The following is a 24,711-nucleotide window of genomic DNA, read 5'->3' as shown; positions in this document are numbered from 1 at the left end:
GGAACACGTTTGGTTTGGGCGACCCTTAATTTTCAGTTTCCTGCACCTGTGACATTAGGCATTCTTGCTGAATAATAGGCAAGAGGCAACATTCAGAAATTCAATGCATTTTAAGATTACCGTCTGGAAGACATTGCTGGCCGAAGCAACACAATGCAAGACACTTAAATGGTTTATACCCCAATGAAGCTGTTATTAAGTAAATCTTTTAAAAAGCAAGACCGTTCACCCTGTTGATAGGCATGTGGCCGGCAGGTTTTGCACAAGGCCAGGACAGCTGGGAGTTGCACGGTATTAAATTAAGAGCATTTCATGCTTGGCAGGTGGAGCCTCGGTGAAATATGCTCTTGAACACTTAGCATTCTGGTCTTTGCTAGTCTTCTGACTTGTAGTCTGATTTCTTTTGGTTGAGTAACTAATTCAACTCAGCTGTAAAGACCAGGTTTTGTGCTTTTAGTTCTATAATGTAATTAACGATTCACATCCAATTACATCATGTTAAAAATCCTTTTCCAATCTTTTCTCTACTAATCCTGGGCGCGGTGCCTGTGTGCTGACTGGATCAATGCTCAGGAGAAAAGCAGAGAGCTCATTGGCAAGCACAGAGCTGAGCCTGCCGTGATCGCTGATATTTTAGTCTAGTCAAAGTTGTCTGAAAATACATGCCTGCTTTCAGCTTGTGATTTGAGACCACCAGATGCCTTTCTGTAAGGAAAGCCTAAGAAGAATATAGGACTATATCTTCAGAATGAGGTTTTCACATTAGCTCCGAGAACATGGCTGTCATACCAATCACTTCGTTTCTTGGAGCCCTGGAGAGCACCACGATGCCCCTGAAGGAGGCCTGAAATCTTGGCTGTGGATCACCCTCCACACTGGGTCCTGAACTTCCCTATTACTGTATCCTGTTTGCAGTGCTTCAAGCCTCCAGGGATCCAAATATACATTCTATTTGTCATTCTCCAGGATGTCCTGCATGTCCATAACTGCCATGGGCTCCATCGCACGAATGGCACCTTCTCCCTGGAATTCACCAGTTCGCTCACTGGAAACCAATCCCCCTCGCTCTGCAGGCTCAGCATAGAATTTGGATTACCCCATCAGCCTGACTTTGACTCATTTTGCATTTCTATCTTTCCCATTAGCCTGTGTGTAACTTGGGACAGAGAATGTGCTTTTTCTCTTCCCTGTGTTACCAGTAGTGCACAGCACAGTAGTTCTGTTTTCAACAAAACTTTAAAATGTGTTAAAGTTCCATTCCAGGTCTCTCCACATACCTGCCAATTCCCTCTAGATCCATCATTATTTTTTGTTGTCACAACAACTCCAATTCTCTAAAGACAAAGAAGTCAGAACTCGGTAGTGGGAATGTCAGATGAAGTTCAAAATGACTTAGGGCTCAGGATGCAGTGGCCCAAAAGGGGCAGGCTGATCATTGAGGTCCCTAGTGACATAAAATAGTACATTAAAGACTCCTACGAAAAACCCAAAGAGCTGAAGGGAAGATAGAAGATAATTTCCAAAGCAGGAAATATACACAGCCAATAAACAAACAAATACAGTTGACCCTTGAACAATACGGAGGTTAGGAGCACTGACATCAAAAATCTGCATATAATTTTACAGTCAGCTCTCCATATACGCCGTTCCACATACACAGATTCAACCAATTGCAGACCGTGTAGTACCGTGGTATTTACTATGGAAAAAATCTGCGTATAAGTGGACCCACGCAGTTCAGACCCGTGTTGTTTAAGGGTCTACTGGAATTCTGTCTTACTTGCAGTTTGAAATTAAACAAGAAGATACTTTCACCTATCAAATTAGCAAAGGATAAAGATATATGTACTCAATTCTAGAGCGAATATAAGGAGACAGAAACTCTCCTACAATGCCACTGGTAGCACACACTGCTGCAACATTTTTGTAAAGCAATTGGCAATATAGAATCAAAGGCCTTAAACAATTTCAAATCATTTATCCAACAATTCTCCTTCCAGGAATACAGCTTAAGAAGACAATCAGAGTGTGGTCGAAACTGTACACACAAAGGTATACATTAAGTATTATTTATAGTGGTGAAAATTAGGAAACAAGCTAAATGCCCAACATCAATGGTTTAAAAATTTATATCGCCACATGATCTACATGTTAGACAATTATCTCATATGTTCTCAGAGAAATTTTAGTAATTCATACCTTGATAAAAACTATAATGATGTTAGAAAAAGCTTAATAATGTCAACAACAATAAAACTTAAAGAATAGACATCATTTGTCTACTTGCATGAATGAAGAGGCATTCAATACAGGAAAATTAGTATTGTAATGATGACCATTAAATTAATCTACAGATTTAATTTTTGAAACCCCCCCAAAATCCTAAAATTATTTTTTTTATGGATGGCCAACTTAACAAAATTCTACTAGAAAAAACATAAATGAAAGAGATCTTTTATTTCGTGTAATATGGTACATTAGATAGATAGCCAAAAACCCTTATGCTACAAAACAACTAAAAACCTTGGGCATAAATAGAAATATATATTTTACCTGTATAGCTCAGCTTGTAGAAAAGTAAAGAAACCCTTCAGAGCTTAAGAAGAACTCAAGTGGAGAACAAATCCAGTTGCCCTAAAGGCAACTGCTGATTTATGGCCATCTGGAGCTTTGGATTTGAGGACAAATAGAGGGAATGAGACAAAACCTGGTCCCTGAGAATGTGGGACTGGACACCACTACACAGACGCTCAATTCATAATCACAGGCTCAGGGACAAATTCACACAACTTGCCTAATGTGAGCAACTACGAGCTGAAAAGGTAACGTCATGTGAGCCCACCTGAGAGCATGGAAGTCTCTGAAGGAACTTGTCCTCTATCTAGGACTCAGAGAATTTCCACAGGTGGAGTTCCAATGAGCATGAGTTCAGAATTACAGCAGCAATATGTATGAAACAGAAATCACAACTCATCCAAGGGAAAACGACCATATAAGCAAGACTGTAGAATCAGAGCCACAGATACCCTAGATATCAGAAATACCAGCTTCAGGACATAAAATAATGGTATGTTTCAAGGAATAAAAGAATTAACCAAAATTATGAAGAACAAGAGACTACAAAACTCACCAGAGTGATTTCAAAAAAAACTAAAACACACTCCTAAAAATAAATTTAAAAAATACAGCAATTGAGATTTAAAACTCTGATGAATGTAGGTATAGCTGAAAGTAGAATGAGTGAAGTAGAATACAAACCTAAAAACGTTTACTGAATGTGTCACAGAGAGTCAAACAGAAAGTGTGAAAAGACAGGCTAGGAGAAAGGAGGATGGAGTGGGACAGTAGCAAATACACCTGATCAGAATTGGAAGGAGATAATAGAGCACATGAAGGAGAGGAAAGAAAGAAATGGCTGGCAAATTTCCAGAACTATGAAAAAGAACCATCAGATTCATGAAGCACAATTCTGAAAATAACCAAAAAGAAATCCATATCTAGAAACACCATAATGAAGCATAACACCAATCACAAGGAGACCTTCCAAACAGCTCAAAGAAAAGGTAGGCAGGTATGATGATTAGACTTAGAGTTGCCTTCTCTATAGCAACAGCAGATGCCTAAGGCACTGGGATAATATTTTCAAAGGACGGAGGGGAAATAATTGTAAACATAGAATTGTATACCCTGCAGTCTTCTTTCAAGAACACAGTGAAATGAAGATGTTTTTAGAATTCCCACCTTTCCCAACTCCCAGACAAACCTGGGAGAGTTTACCACCAAAAGTCCCTTCACTTGATGCATCACCAAAAGGAACATCTAAACCATGTACTTTAGAAAGACGAAAACTGCTATCAACAGAGAAGATCTAACATTCTTAAAGAAATGGCGAGCACAAAAAATGGAAAACATAAGGTAAATCTAAACACTGATTTTATAAAAGTAACAGTCCATTTGGAGGAATCACAGAAACAAAACAAGATAGAACCAAAACATATAATAGCAGTAACGTATCTTGAGTGATCGTAGCTAAAGAGCTCTAAGTTAATAAGTTGTTTGAGACATGACTAAAAATACTGATCACCTTTTGGCTTTGTTAAGTTCACATGTTAAACTGTGACTGAAATGATAAAAATAAATAGTATAACTTCCAACTAGCAGAGGAAAAAATAGAAGGAGAAAAAAATTAATTGAATACAAGGCTATTAAAAAGATAGAAAGGTAGGACAAATAGAAAACCTAAATAATATGATAGAAGTAAATCCATATATATCAACAATAAAAATGAGTATAAATGGTCTAGATTTCCTAGTTAAAATAAATACATAAGATAGTTAATAAAATTTTGCAAAAACAAACAAACAAACCAAAAAAGAAGAATGGTTGTAATCTAATCTTTCCCTGTCAGATATTAAAGCTTACTACGAAGTTACAATTAAAACAAAGTGATATTGTAGTATACACAGAAAATATCTGGAACTGAATGAAAATGAAAAAATACATTTCAAAATTAGGAGGAAATTTATATCTTGAACTGATTATACAAAAGCATTTGATATGAGCATTTGGTCTAAGCTTCCCCCTTAAGCTAAAACATTAAAAAGAAGAAGAAGAGGAGAAAATTTAGGAGAGAGTAAATAGAAATGGAAATAATAAAGCTAAAAGCAGAATCAATGTAATAGAAAATCAACAAACAATAGAGAAAAATCAATGGAACAAAACCTAGAGCTTTGGGAAAAAAATCAATAACATGGATAAAGCTCTAGCTAGACTGATAAAAAGAGAAGACACAAATTACCAGTATCAGGAATAAAAGTGGGGACATCACTACACGACCCAGGATAGTAAGAAAATATTATGAACAACTTTACGGCAATAATTTCAACAACTTTGATGAAATGGTAAATTCCTTGAAAGAAGGTAAATTTAAAAATTACCAGACTCAAGAAGTTGTAGCAACCCTGACTAGTCATATAACAATTTTAAAAAATTGAATTCATAATTAAAGCTTTCCCTCAAGGAAAACTTCAAGCCAACATGATTTCACTGGTGATTTCTATAAAACACTCAAGAAATAATGTTAATCTTCCAAAATCTTTTTCAGAAAGAGAACACTTCCCAGTTTATTATATAAAGCTGGTATTTTCCTGATATCAAAACCAAAAACATTTCAAAAAGGAAAATGACATGCCAACGTTCCTAAAGAACATAGATGAAAAAAATTCCTAAAAAGATTAGCAAATAGAATCCAGCAATATGTTTATTTTTTAAAAGTATAATGCATCATGACTAAATAGATTTTAACCTAGAAATAAATAGTTAATTTAACATACGAAAATCCATGTAATTCCCCATACTTATAAAATGAAGGAGAAAAATTCTATTATTATCCCAATAGGTGCATTAAAAGTATTTCAGTATTCAACATCCGTGCATGATAAAAGCTTTCACCACATTAGGAATAGAAACAAACAAAAGAATCTGAACATAAATTGGCAAAGGATTTGAATAGACACTTCTCCAAAGAAGATATACACATGGTCAATATGCACATAAAAAGATGTTCAACATCACTAGGGAATCATTAGGGAAATGCAAATCAAAACCACAATGAGATACCACTTTACACCCATTAGGATGGCTATTATAGGAAAAAAAAAACAGAAAACAACAAGTGTTGGCAAGGATGTGGAGAAACTGGCAGCCTTGTGAGAATGTGAAATGGTGCAACTGTTGTGGAAAACAGTATGGAGGTCCCTCAGAAAATTAAGCATAGAATTATACATTATCCAGCAATTCTACTTCTGGGTAGATACCCAAAGAATTAAAAGCAGAAACAAACATTTTTACACCTATGTTCATAGCAGCGTTATTCACAATGGCCAAAAGGTGGAAGCAATCCAAGTGTCCATCAACAGATGAATGGGATAAACACAGTGTGGCATTATCTGTACAACAGAATATTATTCAGCCTTAACAAAGACAGAAATTCTGACACATGAGACAACATGGATAAACCCTGAGGACATTATGCTAAGTGAAATAAGCCATCACAAAAGGACAAATACTGTATGATTCTTATATATGGTGCCTAGAATAGGCAAGTTCATAGAAGCAAAGTAGAATGGTGGTTACCAAGGACTGTGGAGTAGGGGGATGTAATTAATGGTTAATGGGTATGGAGTTTCATTTTTGCAAGATGAAAACATTTCTGTGGATGAATGGTTGTGATGGTTGCAAAACAAAGTGAATATACTTAATGCCACAGAACTGAGCACAGAAAGATGATTAAGGTGGCAAATGCCATGTTATGTATGTTTATCAGAATGAGAAAAGAAAGAGAATAAATTAGGAATAGAAGGAACCTGGTAGATGAAATCTATGTATGTATGTATCTATCTATCTCTGTTAAGTCCTTAGAGCTAACCGGGGAATAAGTCAAAGATGCTCACTTTCATCACTTCTATTCAACATTTTACTGTGTCCTACCTGGTGCAATAAGGCAAGAAAAAAGCAAATTAAAGGAATCAAGATGGAAAAAGAATAAGTAAAACTTTGTTCATACATAATATCATCGAGTACATAGAAAATCCTAAGGAATCTACAAAAAAAAAGACCCACTACTACAATTAAGTGCTTTTAGCAAGGTTGCAGGATTCAAGGTCACTATACAGATATCAATTATCTATATTTCTATGTGTAACTAAAAAAAGTTGGAAATGAAATTTGTAAAAATAAGTGTCATGCATTTACAGCAGCATTCAGAATATGAAATAAATAAGGATATATTTAACAAAACATGTGAAAGATCTTTATAATGAAAACTACAAAACTTTGTGGAGAGAAATTAGAGATAGATGCAGTGACATGGAAGAATTTCAAAGGCATTAGTCTGAGTGAAAGAAACCTTATACAAAGAAAGCCCAAGTTGCCTTAATATGTATAAATTCTAGAATAACAACAGAAAAAAAAAATCAGTGATTTCCTGAGGCTGGAGGAGGGAGTAAATTGACGGAAAAGGAGTCAAATGTTTCTCTGAGGCGATAGAAATACTCTGTATATCATTGTGGTATTGGTTACATGGGCTTATATACATTAAATGTGTGCAATTTAATGTAAGTAAATTATACCTCAATATAGCTAATCAAAAACAAAAAGCAGAGTATAGGATCAGATTGAGAAGGTCTTTTTGAAATATAATATTAAAATTTGAAAAATGTGTAATGGTAGCCAGAGTCTCTCACCACCTGAATCGTGCAGTAATGCAATATATCAAATGCCAACATTTTACACTTAGGAGTATCTGAAAGATTCCCCATCTTTTAAATCCATAGAGAGTAACAGGATAGCTTTTGTAAGTCATATAATATTCAAGTGGCGTGAAAATTTCTAGAAGAAAACAACTGCATAAGTCAGGAAATCCTTGTATAAACACAAATTATATACATGATTGGCATTTCCGACCAGTAAAGAAATAATGGATTACCCCATCAATAGTCCATAGACAACTGGCAAACCATTTATGTAAAATAGATCCCAACCTTACACCATCTGAGGAAATATATCCAGAGGGATTACAGATTTAAATAAAGGAGCTAGAGAGGAATGTAGGCTAGAAAAGGCCATTCTAAACCTGTCAGTGAAAACAAAAGGAAAAGGACAAAGAAGATAATAAAAACATCTGAATGTCAAAAATTACCATTAACAGACATGATGACTAAATTCAATGTGGTATCCTTGGATGGGATTCTGGAACAGAAAAAAGGACATTAGTGGAAAAATTGGTGAAATCTGAATAAAGTCTGTAGTTCAGTTAATAATACTGTAGCAATATCAATTGCTTAGTTCAGACCAGTGATTCTCAAAATGTGAGTGATTTTGCTCCCCAGGGAACACTTGGCAATGTCTAGAGGCATTTTTGTTTATAAAGGGAGAAAGGGGGAGGTGCTACGAGCATTTCATGGGTAGAGGCCAGAGATGCTCCTAAGCATCCTACAATATACAAGACAGCCCTCCACAACCAAGAGTCATCCCCGACATGTGGGCAGTGCCAAGGTTGAGAAACTCTGGCTTAGATAGAAGTACTGTGATGATAAGGAGAAGCTATATATACAGGATACTCAGGAACTCTCTGTACCACCTTTGTAACTCTTCTGTTAACCTAAAATTATTTCAAAATCCAAAGTTTAAAAAAGTACGATAAACATTAAAATATAAATACAAAGGGATATATATATATATTTTTTTTTGCGGTACGCAGGCCTGTCACTGCTGTGGCCTCTCCCGTGGCGGAGCACAGGCTCCGGACGCGCAGGCTCAGCGGCCGTGGCTCACGGGCCCAGCCGCTCCACGGCATGTGGGATCTTCCCGAACTGGGGCACGAACTCGTGTCCCCTGCATCGGCAGGCGGACTCTCAACCACTGCGCCACCAGGGAAGCCCCAAAGGGATATTTTTAACATAAATAAAATTCAAAAGAAAAAAGACTAAAGAAAAAAGGCCAAAAAAATAAATAGAGGAAATTTACAAAAGAAGTATAGATGTATAACAAACACATGAGAAAGTTCAACTTCTCCATCAAAAAAATACAAAATAATATATCATAAATATTATATTTTTCACTTATCAAAATCACATGGAAGTTTTTGTAATGTCAATACTCAAGCATGCTTGTGCATGCTCAAGGCAGCCACTATTTAGGTATTGATAGTCTAGTTTGATACAACTGTTACAGAGTATCATTTGGAAATCTATACTAAAAAGCCTTAAAATTGTGCCTCTCCTTGGACCCAGAAATTCTAGGAATGTGGCTTAAATAAATCACATGAAATGCCCACAAAGATTTCTCTATGAGGACATTTATCAACACATTGTTATAAAAATGCAAAAATGGGAACAATCTATTTAACAGGAAGATTTTCAAAAAATAGCTTAGGTAAATCTTTATAACAGAAGCCTAAGTAGCTGTGAAATGATTAATAGGGGAATATGTAGGACATGAAAGGGAACTTAATCTACTGTTAAGAAAAAGCAACCTCTAATGATGCTTTTACATGATCCTCTGTTTGTTAAGAAAAGGAAAGAGAAATTAAAAACTAAAATATTGTTTCATACATGAGAGGATCCAAGTAATCTACTTGGGAAGATCCACTGAAACATTAACAGTGATGTTACCTGTGGATAGTAGGATTATGGTTGGTTTTTCTTTTCCTCTTTTTGCTTATCTACATTTTAATTTTTACAATGCACATGTTTTACTTTTTCAATAAGAGAGGGAAAGAACATTACAAAAGCAATGGAATTGAAGAAGAAACTGATTACATTTACTCCCTATTCTAAGGAGCATTTTCATGTATGATTTTAGACCTGGAGAGAAACCACAGTGCAACCGGCAGTGCCAACAGCCAAGGCAGACCTTGGGGTGGAGAGCATCACGACAGGCTTTGCGACAACCAATCACATCATCACAAATTCTCCCCGATGTCTCCCTCAGCTCCCAAATGCACAACACTGTGATGTTCCGTGCGTTTCATGGACCACCTCTCCCAAAGCCTGCTGCCTGGGCTCTGATGCTCCATTCTTCACAGCTCCTTTGCTACTGTTTCTGAACTGAAGTGGGTCACTTGGTCTTGCACACACACGTGTATTTGTAAGGGTGCCAGACAGGATGCCACAGGACCTCAAAGTCATTTGTTCACTATCTACATAGGCCATCTGAACAAAATCACCTAAATATTGTCCACCTATACTCAAAAATGGATAAGCCTCTATCTTCTTAAAACACCAGAGCCATTTTTCTGCTGAATAGACACCAAAGATTCCATATCACCTCATTCAACTGCAAGCCTGGCCCTTCACTTCAGCCCCCTGCCCAAGGAGGGAGCAGATTTTAAGTAAAACTCTATACTTTTTCCCTTCATTTCAGCCAACTTATAAATTTATACATGGGAAAGACAACACAAAGCCAGAGCACCAAATATCACCATAATATTCTGCATATTTCCAAGAGATGGGTCCCAAAGTTGTCTCTGAATTGTCTAACAGATAATGTAGAAGGAGAAACATTAGGAGCTGCAAGGGTTAAACGCTCTGAGAGGTTAAAAATCAGAGTTGCTCAGGAGATGCACAACTCTCGAAGAGGGAGAGTGGAGATTTTTGTCCCTGTGGGGCCCACGTCAACGATCTGTATAATACGAATGACCCCATCCTTAATGCAGGCTTATGACACAAGACCGAAACACAATGAAAACAAAGGTAGCTCTACAGAAGACCAAAATGGTGCAGTCCTTGTATGCAATGCTTCAACCAATTGAGAAACTGATTTTTTAAAATCTGAATTTTTGTAGCGTTTGTCTTTAACTTCTGATTCTACAGACAACCACCACCTACTGGGCCAACTTATACACTCCTCACCTAGACTATGTGCTTGAGTGTTCCTTCGGGGCACTTATCACAAAAATCAGAGTGGGGAAGAGCAGGCATTTGAGGGAGCCGGTTCTAACCGCAAGTGGCATGACAAAGGCTGTGTTCCCTGCAAAGAGAATACCTATGCTGTGCTCCTGCCCTCAGGACCTCTTGGTGACTTCAACTTTGAACAGTCTGACAATTACCCCTAAGTAGTGAGAATTAGGATGCACAGTAAAGAGGACATGCTGACCTGCAGGGAAGAGCTGTCCTTGAAGAGTAGCAGAACATGCCACCCCCAAAATATGCCACTTGGCATAAGGATTATTTTGAGCTGAAGGCAACTGAGGAAGATGACACCAGAGGAATCAACATAACAAACTTTACTAACTAGCCTTTATCTACCATTAGTTTCCTCCCATATATTTTTACTCTTCCACTTTGACAACCTTGGAAGCCTAAAACTGCTCTCCTTTGTCTTTTCATTTCTCCACAAAATTACTGTTCTTTGTTGAAGATGCTATATAAGCCAGAGTTCTAAACCACTGCTTTGAGTTACTCATTTTCTTTGTTTTTCTCCCATGTACATATGAGGAATACATGTTAATAAACTTCTCTTTGTTTTTCTCTTGTTAATCTGTCTTTTGTTATAGGTGCCCCAGAGAGAACTTGGAAGGGTGGAAGGAAAATTATTTTCCCTTCCTTACATCCTCCAGAACAGAGCTCTTAAGCAGGGAGGCACTGACTCAGATTCCAGAATAGGGTCTAATATAGGCAGTTTGAAAAAGCATCCCTAATGTGTCTGACGCCCTCCCCTGGTTAAGAACACCTTTTTCACACTCTCTGATAACAGCCATGAACAATGTAAGATTGCTAGAATGCCCCTTATGTGAACTGTGGTACTTCATCCACAGTAATGCCTTCATGTGGCTCCAACCTAACATGGAAAACTAGTGACTAGAAAAAATCTCCCCCCCCAAAAAACCCTTCAAAATATTTTTGTAACATTGTTCATGCCTTTTCTGTCTTTTACATTAAATTTGACCATCTGCAGGATAATAAAGTTCTTCCTTGACAAAACTTGATTATTCTTACTAAGTTCTTGGAGAGACACAATATTTTGAGACTTTCTTCCCTCCATTTTAAAAAGAAGTGGGGATGCTATAGACTTTTCACAACCTACCTCTGGACGTGGCTCCCCACCCTTTCCTGGCCAGAGATGTTTTGGATGCCATGGGGAGAGGTGGTTTGAAGAAGGAAAGGGAGTGAGCTTTTAAGTGACCCTGACATCAGCAAGGCTTTGTTGGGTCATCAGAATGACCTGTCCTCTGCCCAGCACCCAGGTCCTGAGCAAGTGTGCTGTGCTCCATGGCTCACTGCTGGGCGTGGAGAGCTCATTGCCATTGACTCAGACTTGGATCCTGACCTCCAGGTCAGTGCAGTCTAGAAGAAGAAAAATGGCCCCCATGACATAGCAAGTATGTCACATTGAAAGGCAATAATATTCTTGGGAGTCAAGTGCTTGAGAGATGGAACTGGGAAGATGCACTGAGGCTATGTACGTCACAGTCCGGTGAGTGATGAGAATTGCCAAGCAGGTGGTCCACAGTAACAGTGGACTATAGGGAGGTTAGGGCACAGTGCAGGCCAGTGGTTCTCAACCAAGATGATTTTGTCATCTCTCCCCAAATCCAGATAATGTCTGGAGAGGTCGGTGTTTGTCACAACTGGGAGGGAGGGCTATTGGCATCTCACGGGCAGAGGCTAGGGATGCTGTTAAACATCCTATGGTGCACAGAGAGCCCTCACACAGAGAATCATCTGGCTCCAAATGTTGATCCTGCCAAGACCTAGAGAGGGAAGGCAACACTGGGGTGAGGGGGCCAAGGTCAAGGTGAGAGGCAGGAACCATGAAGCAAAATGTTCCCTTTTACTAGCAACCAAAGAGATGCCAGCTCAAACTACAACAGAGCAGTATTTTTCATCTGGAAATTTGGGAACATTTACAAACTAATACCTAATCTTGGCCCAGCACATACAGAAAGGCCCTTCACCTAGATTTCTCCTGAAGTCTAATTTGGCATGTGTGTCAAGAACCTTAAAAAGGCTGATGCTCTCTGATTTAGATACATTCCATTTTCGATACATTCCATTTCAAGGGCTTTTGTTTTTTCAAAAGGAAATAATCCAGTATACAGAAAAGCCTCATATGCCCAGTGTTCACATTAATATAATTCCAAAAAGTGAAAAACAAATAACTACTTTAAGGACCAACAATGAAGAAATAGTTAAACTACAATATATCCATAAAACACACCGTTTCATAGTCAATAAAAGTTATCTTTGTAAAGTACTGTTAATATCAGGAAAAATTTATGATATAGCACTAGGTGGCAGAGACCCAGAGGGAAATTACATGTGCAGGAGGATCTCAGCTACTTGTAAGAAAAAAATAGACATGCATAGAAAGAGAATGGAAGAAAATATACCAAAATATAAACCGTGATTATTTAAAGGGACTGAGCTTTTTATCATTCTCGGTTGCCTATAATGTATTAACTTTATAGTCAGGAACATAAATCTACTTGGGCATAGAAATTTCATGAAGATAATAAAGGCCTGAGTGAGGATAGAGGCTGTAGACATGGGAAAGAAGGGTTGGGCATGAGAGACTTTCCACCTTGCCAATGATCTGATGTGGCAGCAAGGGAGAGGAAGGAAGCGTTCAAAGATGACTCCAACCTGTGAGCCTGGGATCCAGGAGGTAAGGGAACCGTTACTAAGAGCAGGAGAAAATCTGAGCCGAAACGTGACAACAGTGGCCTGGGAGGTACCATTGGAAGGCCGCGGAACACAGCCAGATGCGTGAGCCCGGAGTCTGCCCCACCCCCACCCAACTAGCTGTGTATGCCTGGAAAACGAACGTAAATAACGTACATTTCCTATGGACTTTCCCTGAGGAGTAAATGAATTAAAACCCATGGAGTACATGGAACAGTGCAGGACACACAGTAAAAGGTTAGAAACAAGAGCAGGGGCCTTGGTGGCTGCAGTCCTGGTACTGAGTTGAAACACAGTTGCTCCTGCCAGACCCCTAAATGCCAGTATTCCCAGGCCCTTGTCACTTCCTGTCCTTCTCACGGCCTAGGTGTTCTCAAATATTTCCGTGGCATAAAACACCAACTCTAGGAATAACGTTCCCCAAACCATAACTCTATCCTAGAGCTTTGTTTTGGGCTCCAGATTCATGGGTCCAACTCCCAGCTTCCCATCTGCACCTGCCTGTCCCAATTGACACTTCAAACATAACCTGTCCTCATGGCACCTGGGATCTTCTCCACCCCTCCCCACATCTTCCCTACCTGAATATAAACCTTCTCCCCTGTTATTCACAATATATGAAGAACTCTTAAAATTCAACAGTAAGAAAATAAACAACTCAAATAAAAAATAGGGGGCTTCCCTGGTGGCGCAGTGGTTGAGAGTCCGCCTGCCGATGCAGGGGACACGGGTTCGTGCCCCTATCCCGGAAGATCCCACATGCCGCGCAGCGGCTGGGCCCGCGAGCCATGGCCGTGGAGCCTGTGTGTCCGGAGCCTGTGCTCCGCAACGGGAGAGGCCGCAGCGGTGAGAGGCCCGCGTACAGCAAAAAAAAAAAAAAAAAAAAAAATAGGCCAAAGCCCTTTACAGATATCTCACCAAAGAAGATATACAGATGGCAAATAAGCAAATGAAAACATGCTCCTCACAATATGTCATCAGGGAAATGCAAGTTAAAACAACAAGATACACTAGGTAGCTATTAGAATAGCCAAAATCCAGAACACTGACACTACCAAATGCTGGCAAGGATGTGGAGCAACAGGAACTCTCATTCGTCACTGGTGGGAATGCAAAATGGTGCAGCCACTTTGGAAGACAGTTTGTCAGGTTCTTACTAAACCAAACATACTCTTACCTTATAATCCAGCAATGACATTCCTTGGTATTTACCCAAAGGAGCTGAAAACTTATGTCCACACAAAAAACTGCACATGATGTTTATAGCAGCTTTATTAATAATTGCCAAAACTTGGAAGCAATCACGACATCCTTGTTTAGGTCAATGGATTAATAAAATTAGGTACATCCAGACAATGGAATATTATTCAGTGCTTGAAATGAGCTGTCACACAATGGAAAGACATGGAAGAAATTTAAATGCAAATTAGTAAGTGAAAGAAGCGTTTGAAAAGTCTACATATTGTATGATTCCAAGTATATAACATTCTGGAAAAGGTGAAATTATAGTCAGTAAAAGGATCAGTGGTTGCCAGAGTTTGGGTGGGGAGGGATGAATAGAGGGAGCACAGAGGATTTTTAGGGCAGTGAGACTCTATATGATACTATAATTGTGGATACATGTCATTATACATTTTCCTAAACCCATAGAAGGTACAACACCAAGAGTGAACCCTAATGAAAACTATCGACTTTGGGTGATAATGACGTGTCAGCGTAGGTTCATCAGTTGTAACAAATACGCCACTCTGGCGGGGATGCTGATAGTAGGAGAGGCTGTAAATGTGTGCAGGTGGGGTATATGGGGAACCTCTATACTTTCCCCTCAACTTTGCTGCGAGCCTAAAACTGCTCTAAAAACATGAAGTCTTTTATAAAAGCCCCAGTGCCCAAGCCAGAAAGTCAGATGTCAACCTTGCCATCCCCCCACTTCCCCCATGACCTCGTTGACACTCAAGACTTGTGAATTCCACCATCAGGCTCTTTTTCCCTCCTCTCAGGCCTCCAGTATGATTCTCACCTACTCCATGGCAATAATCTCCCCCCTTTCCATCCCTCACCTTCCAATGAGTAAGAGTGATCTTCTTAAAGCATACACTATATCATAGCATCTCACTGCTGTTAGGAGAAAACTGTAAATCCTTATGCTGGTCTCAAAGCCCCAACCCAAACCATTTCCCGAGCTCACCTCTTCAGCTTCGAGCTTCAGCCTCATGGCACTACTTGCTATGTTGCAGGCACACTGGCCTTCTCAGCTCCTCCAAAATGCCAAGCTCATCTCTGCCTCAAAACCTTGACACATGCTGGTCCCTGTACTTCTATGCTCTGAGAATCACATACACACACTACTACATATAAAATAGATAACCAACAAGGACTAGTTGTATAGCACAGGGAACTCTACTCAGTATTTTGTAATAACCTATACAGGAAAAGAATCTGAAAAAGCATGAATATATGTATTAATATAACTGAATCACTTTGCTGTACACCTGAAACTAACACAACATTGTAAATCAACTATACTCCAATGAAAATTTTAAAAATAAAATAAAAGTTCCTCCCTCAGAAATATTTTCTTGACCAACTCCCTCTTCTAAATGAAGCCTCCCTTGTTAAGCTCTCTCTCAGTCCTCTCCTACCCTTAGAGCACTGACCACAATCTATAATGACAGGCGTATTTAGGGGTCTCAGTTGGACGTCTGTGTCCCCACCAGACTGTAACCTGCATGGTGGGGAGACCATATCTGGGTTTCGTTTCAGCTCCATGGAACCAAAGGCTCACCCAGGGCCTGGTAACCACGGCTGCCACAATAAATGTCACGTGATTGAGGGAAGGCTCTCTAGATGGGACTCTGGTCTGGCATGAGCAGGAGGTGCCAGGGTTGGGCACATGCCCCAACCACTTATTGAGGGTGGTGGAAGGCACAGAAAGGCCTGATCTTTCTGCTGACGTGAAAAGGTTGCAGGAGAGCCATGTGCCAAGGATGAACCTTAGTGAGCACCTGCATCTGGGGAGGGGGAAGAAAGAATCCGAGGAAGCCAGGAAGGGACTGGTGAGAAAAGGCAGAGGAGAACCCAGAGTAAACAGTGTGATGGGGGTCGAGGGGGAGAGAGCTTTGCCCCTGGACTCTGAGCATCTCTCCTACCTGAAAATTGGACTTGTCTACACAGCCATTGTGACAGAAAACCAGAGCCAGAAAAGTGAATACATTAATGGACTAGGAGAGGAGAGTTGAAGAGAGAATCTGGTTTACATCTCTCACTCCACAGAGGAAGAAGTGGAGACCATGGGGGGAAGAGACCTGCCCAAAGTCACCTGGAGCTCGCCCTTGAGCAGGGCTGGCACACCTGTTCTGTAAAGGCTCAGGTAGTAAATACTGCTGGCTTTGTGGGTCACACGGTCTCTGTCCCGACTCCTCAACTCACTGTGCAGCGCAAAAGCAGCCACAGAACAGCGTGTGGATGAACAAGCACGGCTGTGTTCCAATGAAGCTTGATTTACAAGAACAGGCGGTAAATCCCTGGGCTGAGGTTTGCTCATCCCTGCTCTCAGCTGTTGCTGCGTGCCAGGGGTCCCATTTCACTGTCCATTTGCCAGCTGATTCTAACACTCCCTTGCGTCTCTTGCTATTAATGATAAAACAAAACACACACACTCATTCTGCCCAATTGTCTTCTTAACAAATTCCTAATAAGAAGGCACCATCCTGAGACTGTTCGCCTCGTCCTCAAAACCACTCCCGCAGCAGAAGAGCATGCAGTCCTGGTGTGAGTGCTGGCCAGGCACTGGCAGGGGGTGGAAATGTCCCCCTCTGGTTGGGAATTACTGAGAGGCGAGTGGCCTCAGGGACCTGCGGAGGGTTAGATATACCCTGCGGGCACTTACGGTCACCATGGGCACTGCCAACCCATATGATCATTGGCAACCACGCGGGCTTTACCCTCCAAACAGCCCCCGAATCTGACCACTTCTCAGCACCACTGCCACCCTGTTCCAAGTCACTGCTCCCACGCCATTGCTCAATCTACATTTGTTGAGTGAATGATTAAACGTCAAGGGTAGGACCAGTCAGGAAGTGTGAGAGCCTTCTCAGAGGAACCAACACTCCAAGAAAACAGCACCTGCTGAAGAGAGAAGGGGGCTTTCCTAGGCAAAGGGAATAGCAGGGCTTCCCTGGTGGCGCAGTGGTTGGGAGTCCGCCTGCCGATGCAGGGGACACGGGTTCGTGCCCCGCTCTGGGAAGATCCCACATGCCGCGGAGCGGCTGGGCCCGTGAACCATGGCCGCTGAGCCTGCGCGTCCGGAGCCTGTGCCCCGCAACGGGAGAGGCCACAGCAGTGAGAGGCCCGCGTACCGCAAAAAAAAAAAAGAGAATAGCAGGGCGAAGGCAGAGCAGGCAGAAAGAGAAACGGGTGCCTTTGGGGAGTGGGGCAGTGAAGAGTGCACAAGCCAGAGGAATCAAAAGAGCTTAGATTTGTGGAGTGCCTATTAAGAAACAAACAAACAAACAAACCTGAAAATCATCCAGGGTGGGAGAGCAGAATTCTCTGCACACAGGTGCTAAGGTCCACACCCCACCACCCCAGGTTCAGCCTTACAAGATCCTTGACTTGTTTTAGAGAACTATGAGGCCACAGAGTGGAGAGAGTAGATTAAACGGCAGAAGAGCCGAGTGTGATGTACTCAGATCCCCTTGGGAGTAAAGGATGTAGCCGCCCGCCCACCTGCCCCCAGTTGCTTGAAGTCCTGCAGGAAGACGGTCCTCAGAAATCCAGCCCAGCTCTGGCAACCGGAAGGCTCACCCTTTATATCCCCTTCCCAGGGCTAGAAAGGCCAGCCTCCTTGCCCCCAGTCAGAATAACTCTGAAGGGCCACCCTAAATTCAGAGCCCTCTAAGACATTCATTATGACTGCATCACAGAACACTCATGTTCTCTGCCCATACCTACTTCCCTCCCCATCCACAAGTGCCATTCTCACAGCACAATAAATGCCCATTAAACGTCCATTCATCTCCATCTCAGAGCTGGATTTCCAGAGACTCCAACGTGGAACATAGGCAAACAGGGTAAACTTTGTCTTGGAGGACAGACACAGGAGCAGGCAAATTACAGCTGGCGGGCCGAATCTGGCCCACTGCCTGTTTTGTAAATAAAGTTTTATTGGAACAGAACCATGCTCATTTATTTATGCATTGTCTTTGGCTGCGTTCCTTCTACAATGGCAGAGTTGAGTAGTTCCTAGAGAGACCACATGGCCTGCAAAGCCTAACTTAATTGCTACCGGGCCCTTTCCAAAAAAAAAAAAAAGTTTGCCAACCCCAGTTCTTAATCATTAAAGAAAAAGCACAGATGTAAAAGAAGGGTTCCTCCTCAAATGTCTTCTGGCATCTCTAGCAAGAAATCTTCATGGGCTTGGGGAACTGAGTGTAATGCAGGCTTCTCTGGTAGACTTGGCATGTATACGTGCAGTGTCATGTAGGCTTCCCTTGAGTGGTGTAAGTGCTTTCTTCATGAAATAAACCTCACTCACCACTAATGTGTTAGATTATTGCGTCAGAACACTAGTAAACACGGCATTCCTTCCATGAACTGGCAGGGATGTCTTCCTCTCCAGTCATTCCCATCTTTGGCCACTAGTGATACTAAACTCCACTGGGGTCTTCCCAGACCAACGACACCAGAGCAATTCTAAGACAGAGGGTCCACATAGAACATTGGTGTCTGGGGCAGATGTGGGCAAACAGTGCATTCAGCAGTGTCTTCTCCAAAAGCATCTAACAAAATCAGGTGGTTTTGCTCTATCTACTTGGTTGTCTTAGGAACAGGGGAAAGCTTCAGATCTTGGCCACAAATAGGAAATTAAACTGGCGGTAAGTAATGCATTGAAGTCGATACTGGTTTAGCAGGACTCCCCTGGTGATGCAGTGGTTAAGAATCCGCCTGCCAATGCAGGAGACACTGGTTCGAGCCCTGGTCCGGGAAGATCCCACATGCCACGGAGCAACTAAGCCCGTGAACCACAACTACTGAGCCTGCGCTCTAGAGTCCACAATCCACAACTACTGAGGCCATGTGCCTCAACTATTGAAGCCCGCATGCCTAGAGCCCGTGCTCCGCAACAAAGAGTAGCCCCCGCTCACCGTAACTAGAGAAAGCCTGTGCAGCAATGAAGACCCAACGCAGCCAAAAATAAATAAATAAATAAATTTATTATTTTTTTAAAAAAAATACTGGTTTCGGCATGCAACACCCAGTGAGGAGAGAAACATTCAGATCAACACTGTACGTCCCATAGAACACCAGGAGAACAGATTTCAGGCTGGGAGGGATTTCTGAGCCAATAAGTTTTAACTCACAAATGGCATGGCTTGTTACATTTAGTTAGAAATTAACGGTGTAGCTTACTCTCCTAATAGAGTTTACCCACGGTAACTGGGCGCCAAATGCTGGTATTATTTATATGTCTATGAGCAGTCTTTGAACATCACCTTTGACAGTGATAGTGGAGATGGGGCCCACCATTGACAGCGTCCCCACCATCCTAACTGCTCTACTTTGGGCTGTCACTGAGGATGGCACAGTGCGAGCCAAACACACACGATTGTTCTCAGCTCTGGCACTTCATGGCCAGGTGGGCTTGGGCAAGTTATTTAGTCTTCAAGCCCCATTTGTCTTGTTGGCAAAATAGGAATCATGACATTCTCTTTACAGAATGGTTTGAATGATTCAAAGTAATAAATACAATGGAAGTAGCCCAGGGCTTGGCATCTAGGATTTCCACAGTAAATGTTGTGGGTATTGATAGGATGATGATAATGATGATGATGATGGTGGTGATGGTGATGGTGACATTATTCCTTACAACAGAGGCAGGGATTTGTACAATGTCCATCTAGCAGGTGCTAGCAGGCTGCTTCTAACAGTGGAGACGTAAGTAACAAACTTAAACAAGGACCAAGGAAATGAACAAAGAGGGAACCAATTCACAAGCCCTCTACCTCTGAAAAAAGAACAGGTACCCCTGGTTCTGTTAAAAATGTTAATTCCCAGCAGACACGGCCAATGTGCACTGCACAAAGCATTTGATGGCATCCCATTTTCCCTAATCTTAGCGATCTTTCTGGGTGCGTGTCCTGGAGGCTCATTCAACAATACAATTTATAGGACTGTCTGTCTGATGACCCAATGACTAGAGCTAAAATTACTTTGCCTGCATTTGTAGAATCTCCCAGGCTGCACCTACCTTGCAGCTGAATGTAAGTTGGCTAGCAAGGATACTGCTCATTCTGTATTTTGGAATCTTTCAGATACAGAGGATCAGATTCAGAAACTATAAAGTGTGATGACCACTCACAGCACATGTAGCCACAGGAAGCTGTCAAGAGTGTCTCAGACAAGACTCCAGTTTCAGATGAGCAAATACAAACAGTTCATTGGAGTTTTGACGAGCATCGCCACTGTCGGAAAGCACTCGCATTAAGGTTTAAAAGCTTTGTCAAGACTGAAGGTCAGAGAGCTTGAAGCCTTGTGTAGACTATCCTAGGACAGACTGTGGTAGTTAGAATCTGTGAGTTGTGCTTATAAATTTAAGGCAAGAATTCTACAGCATATGGACAAGAAGTGCTTTCTTATCGCCCGGGAAGAAATGCATTCCATTGCAAATTCGCTTCTAAGTGAGAGAGCACAGCCATACAGGGATGTGTGTGTGCATGCGTGTGTGTGTGTGTGAGTGTGCATTTGTAAACATGGACACATGTGTCCTAAACAGTGAGCCCAAGGTTCTATAGCTTTGAACTTCATGACTGAGGGACCCAGAGTCACCTGGAACCTCTTTTCCTTATAGATTTCACCTCAGAAAAATAGAGTGGAAATTTTTTCAAGCTTAAGGGGACCTTAAGCTTGAAAAATTGAACATCAAATCCAACCCCTTCTCTAGTTACCCAGAGGAGGAAACAGAATCAGAGTTAGTGTGGCATGTCCACGTTCAACGTGCTGGAAAATAATAGATCAGCAACTCTAAGAGAGGTGACCTGGCCGCCATAAATATCTCCTTCCTCAAATGGTAGGATAAGGTCATGTGATTTAGAGCCACTCAAATGCTCCACAGGTGAATCTTTGGGATTAGAGCTATTCGGGGGGGAAGTCGGCCCATGGGAAGTAAAAATTAACTTGCACTCTTTGCCTAAGAAAATCAGTTATAGGAGTAGGCATTTCACAAAGTCACAATCAAAAATCTTGTCTGCGCCAAAACCAAAAATAAGATGTAGGGGTTTTCTCTGCTCACGCTCCTCTCCTCTGAGATGAATGTTTGAGATCTGGCGCTGGTGATTTTTAAGGCTCCTTTGGTGAAAGTGTTATAAATCCAAGTTACTATTTCATACCATGAGACACAGCACAAAGACTAGGATATGCTTCAGTGGGGGAGCATACAACAATGTAGGTCGTATATTTCCAGACGCTTCGTCAACAAGGAAGAAGAAATGGCTGGCTTGAGAAATGTCTTTAAAACCCAAAGCGAGGCCCAGCTCTGCAACACTGACGGCTGCTTATGTTTTCCTTTTTGCAGTAAGTCTGCCAGACTCAGACGCATTCAACAGTCTAATCAGTCTGAAAGCCATGTCAAATTGCCTTAAAAATCTCTGAGCATTCGATATATATACACTTGTTAAAATTAATTGCATCATTTAACATTTCTACGCACATTACAGCTTTAAAATATTTTAGTCATTTTTATTAATTAATAAAGCTTTTCATGGACAAAAATTGCACTGTAAAATTATTATGCATATGCCACATTTTCAACTTTACCACTATCATTTTTGAATATTTTCCCCAAGTGGAAAGTCACTAATTCATAAATCAGAATCTCTTGCGGAAGTGTACACAGGGAAGGAGAGAAGTCTGGCCTCTGGCTAAGGCCTGCTCCCCCCTCTACCCCCGATCTCCCAAGAAAGGTAAAGGGTACCCAGGACAGCTGACCTTGGGAATTCTGCCTGGCTCTGGCCCTGGCGGAAAGGTATCAAATCCCAGCCGAGTTGCCCCAGAAAACACAACTGAAGAATCAGAAAACTACTGCTTCTTCTGTTTGGTGTGGAGAGTCCCAGGTTTGTCCCATGATTACTAGACACACCCTCACACACAAACACTCCATTCTGGAGCTTTGTGGTCTAGGTTTCTAAGGCCAACCCATCAACATCAACTACCCGACTGAAAAGTTAAACGTGCAGAACTCTGGAGACTTCCAGATGTGCAGATGTTCACACCAGAGGGACAAAACATCTGGGAGTGGACGGCCCTTGGCTCTTCTCATCCCGTTTTGGAATGACAAGGGCCTAAATGAACTTCACTTGGGGTAGAGTCCCCTACTCATTATATAGGGTCTGGAGCTACTGATGGAAACCAAAGTTTGAGGGAAGGCCTTTCATAATCTACAAAAGTATCACCTAAGAAAATCTATCCAAACCAGACATCAACACGGAGCTATCAACGGTCAACTTTGAGTGGAGGAGAGGAAGCAGTTACTGAGAACTGCTTCTTGGAATAAGTTACGTAGAAGAAACTCACTCACTACGCACCTTGGCAATCACACCAATTACCTGAAGTGGGGAGGGGTCTGCAGTGTCACTCACCTGCCGTGTAACTCCAGCCCGGGATGTGAATGGACAGTTGGTTGGCATGACCGTGACCGCCGGTGTGACAATGAGCTGCATGGTTCTCCTTCCCTTTTCTCACAGAGATCTGGTTACTTCCCGCATCTGTATTTTCCAGTGGAGGAGAGCCTCTCCAAGGACACATGCCGGTTCCCGCGGTCCCCAAATGTACCCGCCCCAACGATGGGTTGTCCTTCAAGAAACTTTCTTGCAAACCTAGGTTCCAGCGAGGGCCTAGGAGGTTCTGGTTTCCCTCCGTGAGCTCCAGCTTCAGGGCTCTGCTTATTGGCTCTCCGTTAGCTGTGCCACCTACTCCATCTGGTGTCAATCTGTGTGAACTGCAATTGAGGTTGAGGGACAGAACGGATCTGTGCATCTTAGGGCCAGCAAGTCGAGGTGGCTCAATGGGGACAGAGAGGGACCTGTCCAGATAGTAGATGGAATTTGGACACGGCTGAGACACTCTGAGATGGACACAGGAGCTGAACACCAGCGGGCTCTTCCCCTCCTGTGACCGTGGGGTGCTTGGAGAAAAATGGTCCTCCCTGTTGTCCACATTGGTGATCCAGTACTCGTGTCCCTCACACAGCCGTGCGTGGGCTTCAGGGACCTTCAGCCCCATTACAGAGCTGTTTCTGGAGAATTCTGTACAGGTGAAAGGTCCATGGTGCCGACTTGGGTCGGCACCACCAGCCAGAGCAGAGGGGTCCCCAAGCAGAGCATCCTGGGCCCTGCACTTGATGCAGAGCGGGTCCCCGACAGCCTCCCACACTAGAGTGCTGGCAGGGGGCCCCACGCGCCTGGCCGTGATGGTGATGGAAGCAAATCCCTTCTGGGAGCCACTGCACGGCTTCTCCTCTTTGCGCGGTGGCTCTGTCGCAGGCCCTCGCTCCCCAGCCTGTGTCTGAATTCCTAGTCCACCGGGAAGGAACTCGAAGGCCCTGTTAATAGTGACTCCGCTGCGATTAGCCAGCGATAGCTTCATGGGATACGCACACGGCACAGGCAACTCGGCCCCATTTTCTTTTGATTTATTCTCATCAATCAGCTGTGAAATGACTATGGATGAAATCATTTTTGTGTTCTGAGATGCCAGAGTCCCCTGCAAATGGAAAGAGATGGCAATTATTCAAGCAGTTCATTGTAATGCAGGCAGGGAACTCTTTCAGGGGCCAAGAGGATGCTGGAGATCTTTGTTCCTAACGCTCAAGTGTTTCTCATCCAAGGCCTTTCAACACACACCTGACACCCAACACCTCTGAGCATCTGAAGGGCAGGAAACCCAGATCTGCTTGTGAAATGATTAAACGTTCTGGGAGAATTCCTCTGACTGGGGAATTGGTTTTTCTCTGCTGGGTGTCTGCTTTTAGTTTATTTAATGGTGTTTGTGTCCATAGGGATCGCCAAATTTCGATAATCACCTTCACCAGGCCCAGGAGCACCTGAATACAGGTTCACAGCCTCACAGAGGAGGGAAGACGGGATTCTGGAGGAGGGCTGGGATCTGGGGGCACAGGTACGTGGGAGATGAGTCCATGCTCCTCCACGGAAACAGTAAATGTGATTCCAGGGAGCTCCGCCCGACCCTCAGTCCCCAACTCCCCAGCACAACCTTCCATCTTTGCTGGTCTAGACTGGAATTCAGTCACTCACTCAGGCTTGGCATCACAGGGGTCAAAGTCCAGAAATGAAAACAATGGAAATCAAATGCCCAAGCTTGACAATTGCCCAGACTAACACACTGATGACAATCTCATAACAGAATGGGATGGGGGTGGGGATTTGGAACAAGACAGATGCGATTTTCCTGCATTTCAATGCTCAGTTGCATAAGCATGAGTTTTTGTCCAGTATAATGATCAAGGTGTTGC

At 42.3% G+C, this 24,711-nt stretch overlaps 1 protein-coding gene across 2 annotated transcripts in view; it reads right to left on the bottom strand.

The window, feature by feature from the left end:
* LOC308623351 ((E2-independent) E3 ubiquitin-conjugating enzyme FATS) overlaps nucleotides 1-24,711 on the bottom strand; it is a gene marked incomplete at both ends in the record, with an annotated part of 230,962 nt that overhangs the window by 48,030 nt on the left and 158,221 nt on the right. For both annotated transcript variants that reach the window (XM_081245615.1, XM_081245616.1), the window contains one exon: nucleotides 22,820-23,942. In XM_081245615.1, the coding sequence (XP_081101741.1) occupies nucleotides 22,820-23,942 (1,123 nt within the window). The remainder of the gene's footprint in view (nucleotides 1-22,819; nucleotides 23,943-24,711) is intronic.

This window comes from Mesoplodon bidens (genome assembly GCF_964165515.1).
Source record: "Mesoplodon bidens genome assembly, chromosome: 1".
Classification (NCBI taxonomy): domain Eukaryota; kingdom Metazoa; phylum Chordata; class Mammalia; order Artiodactyla; family Ziphiidae; genus Mesoplodon; species Mesoplodon bidens.
Note: the sequence above shows the minus strand (reverse complement) of the source record. Positions and strands in the feature narration are given on the sequence as shown.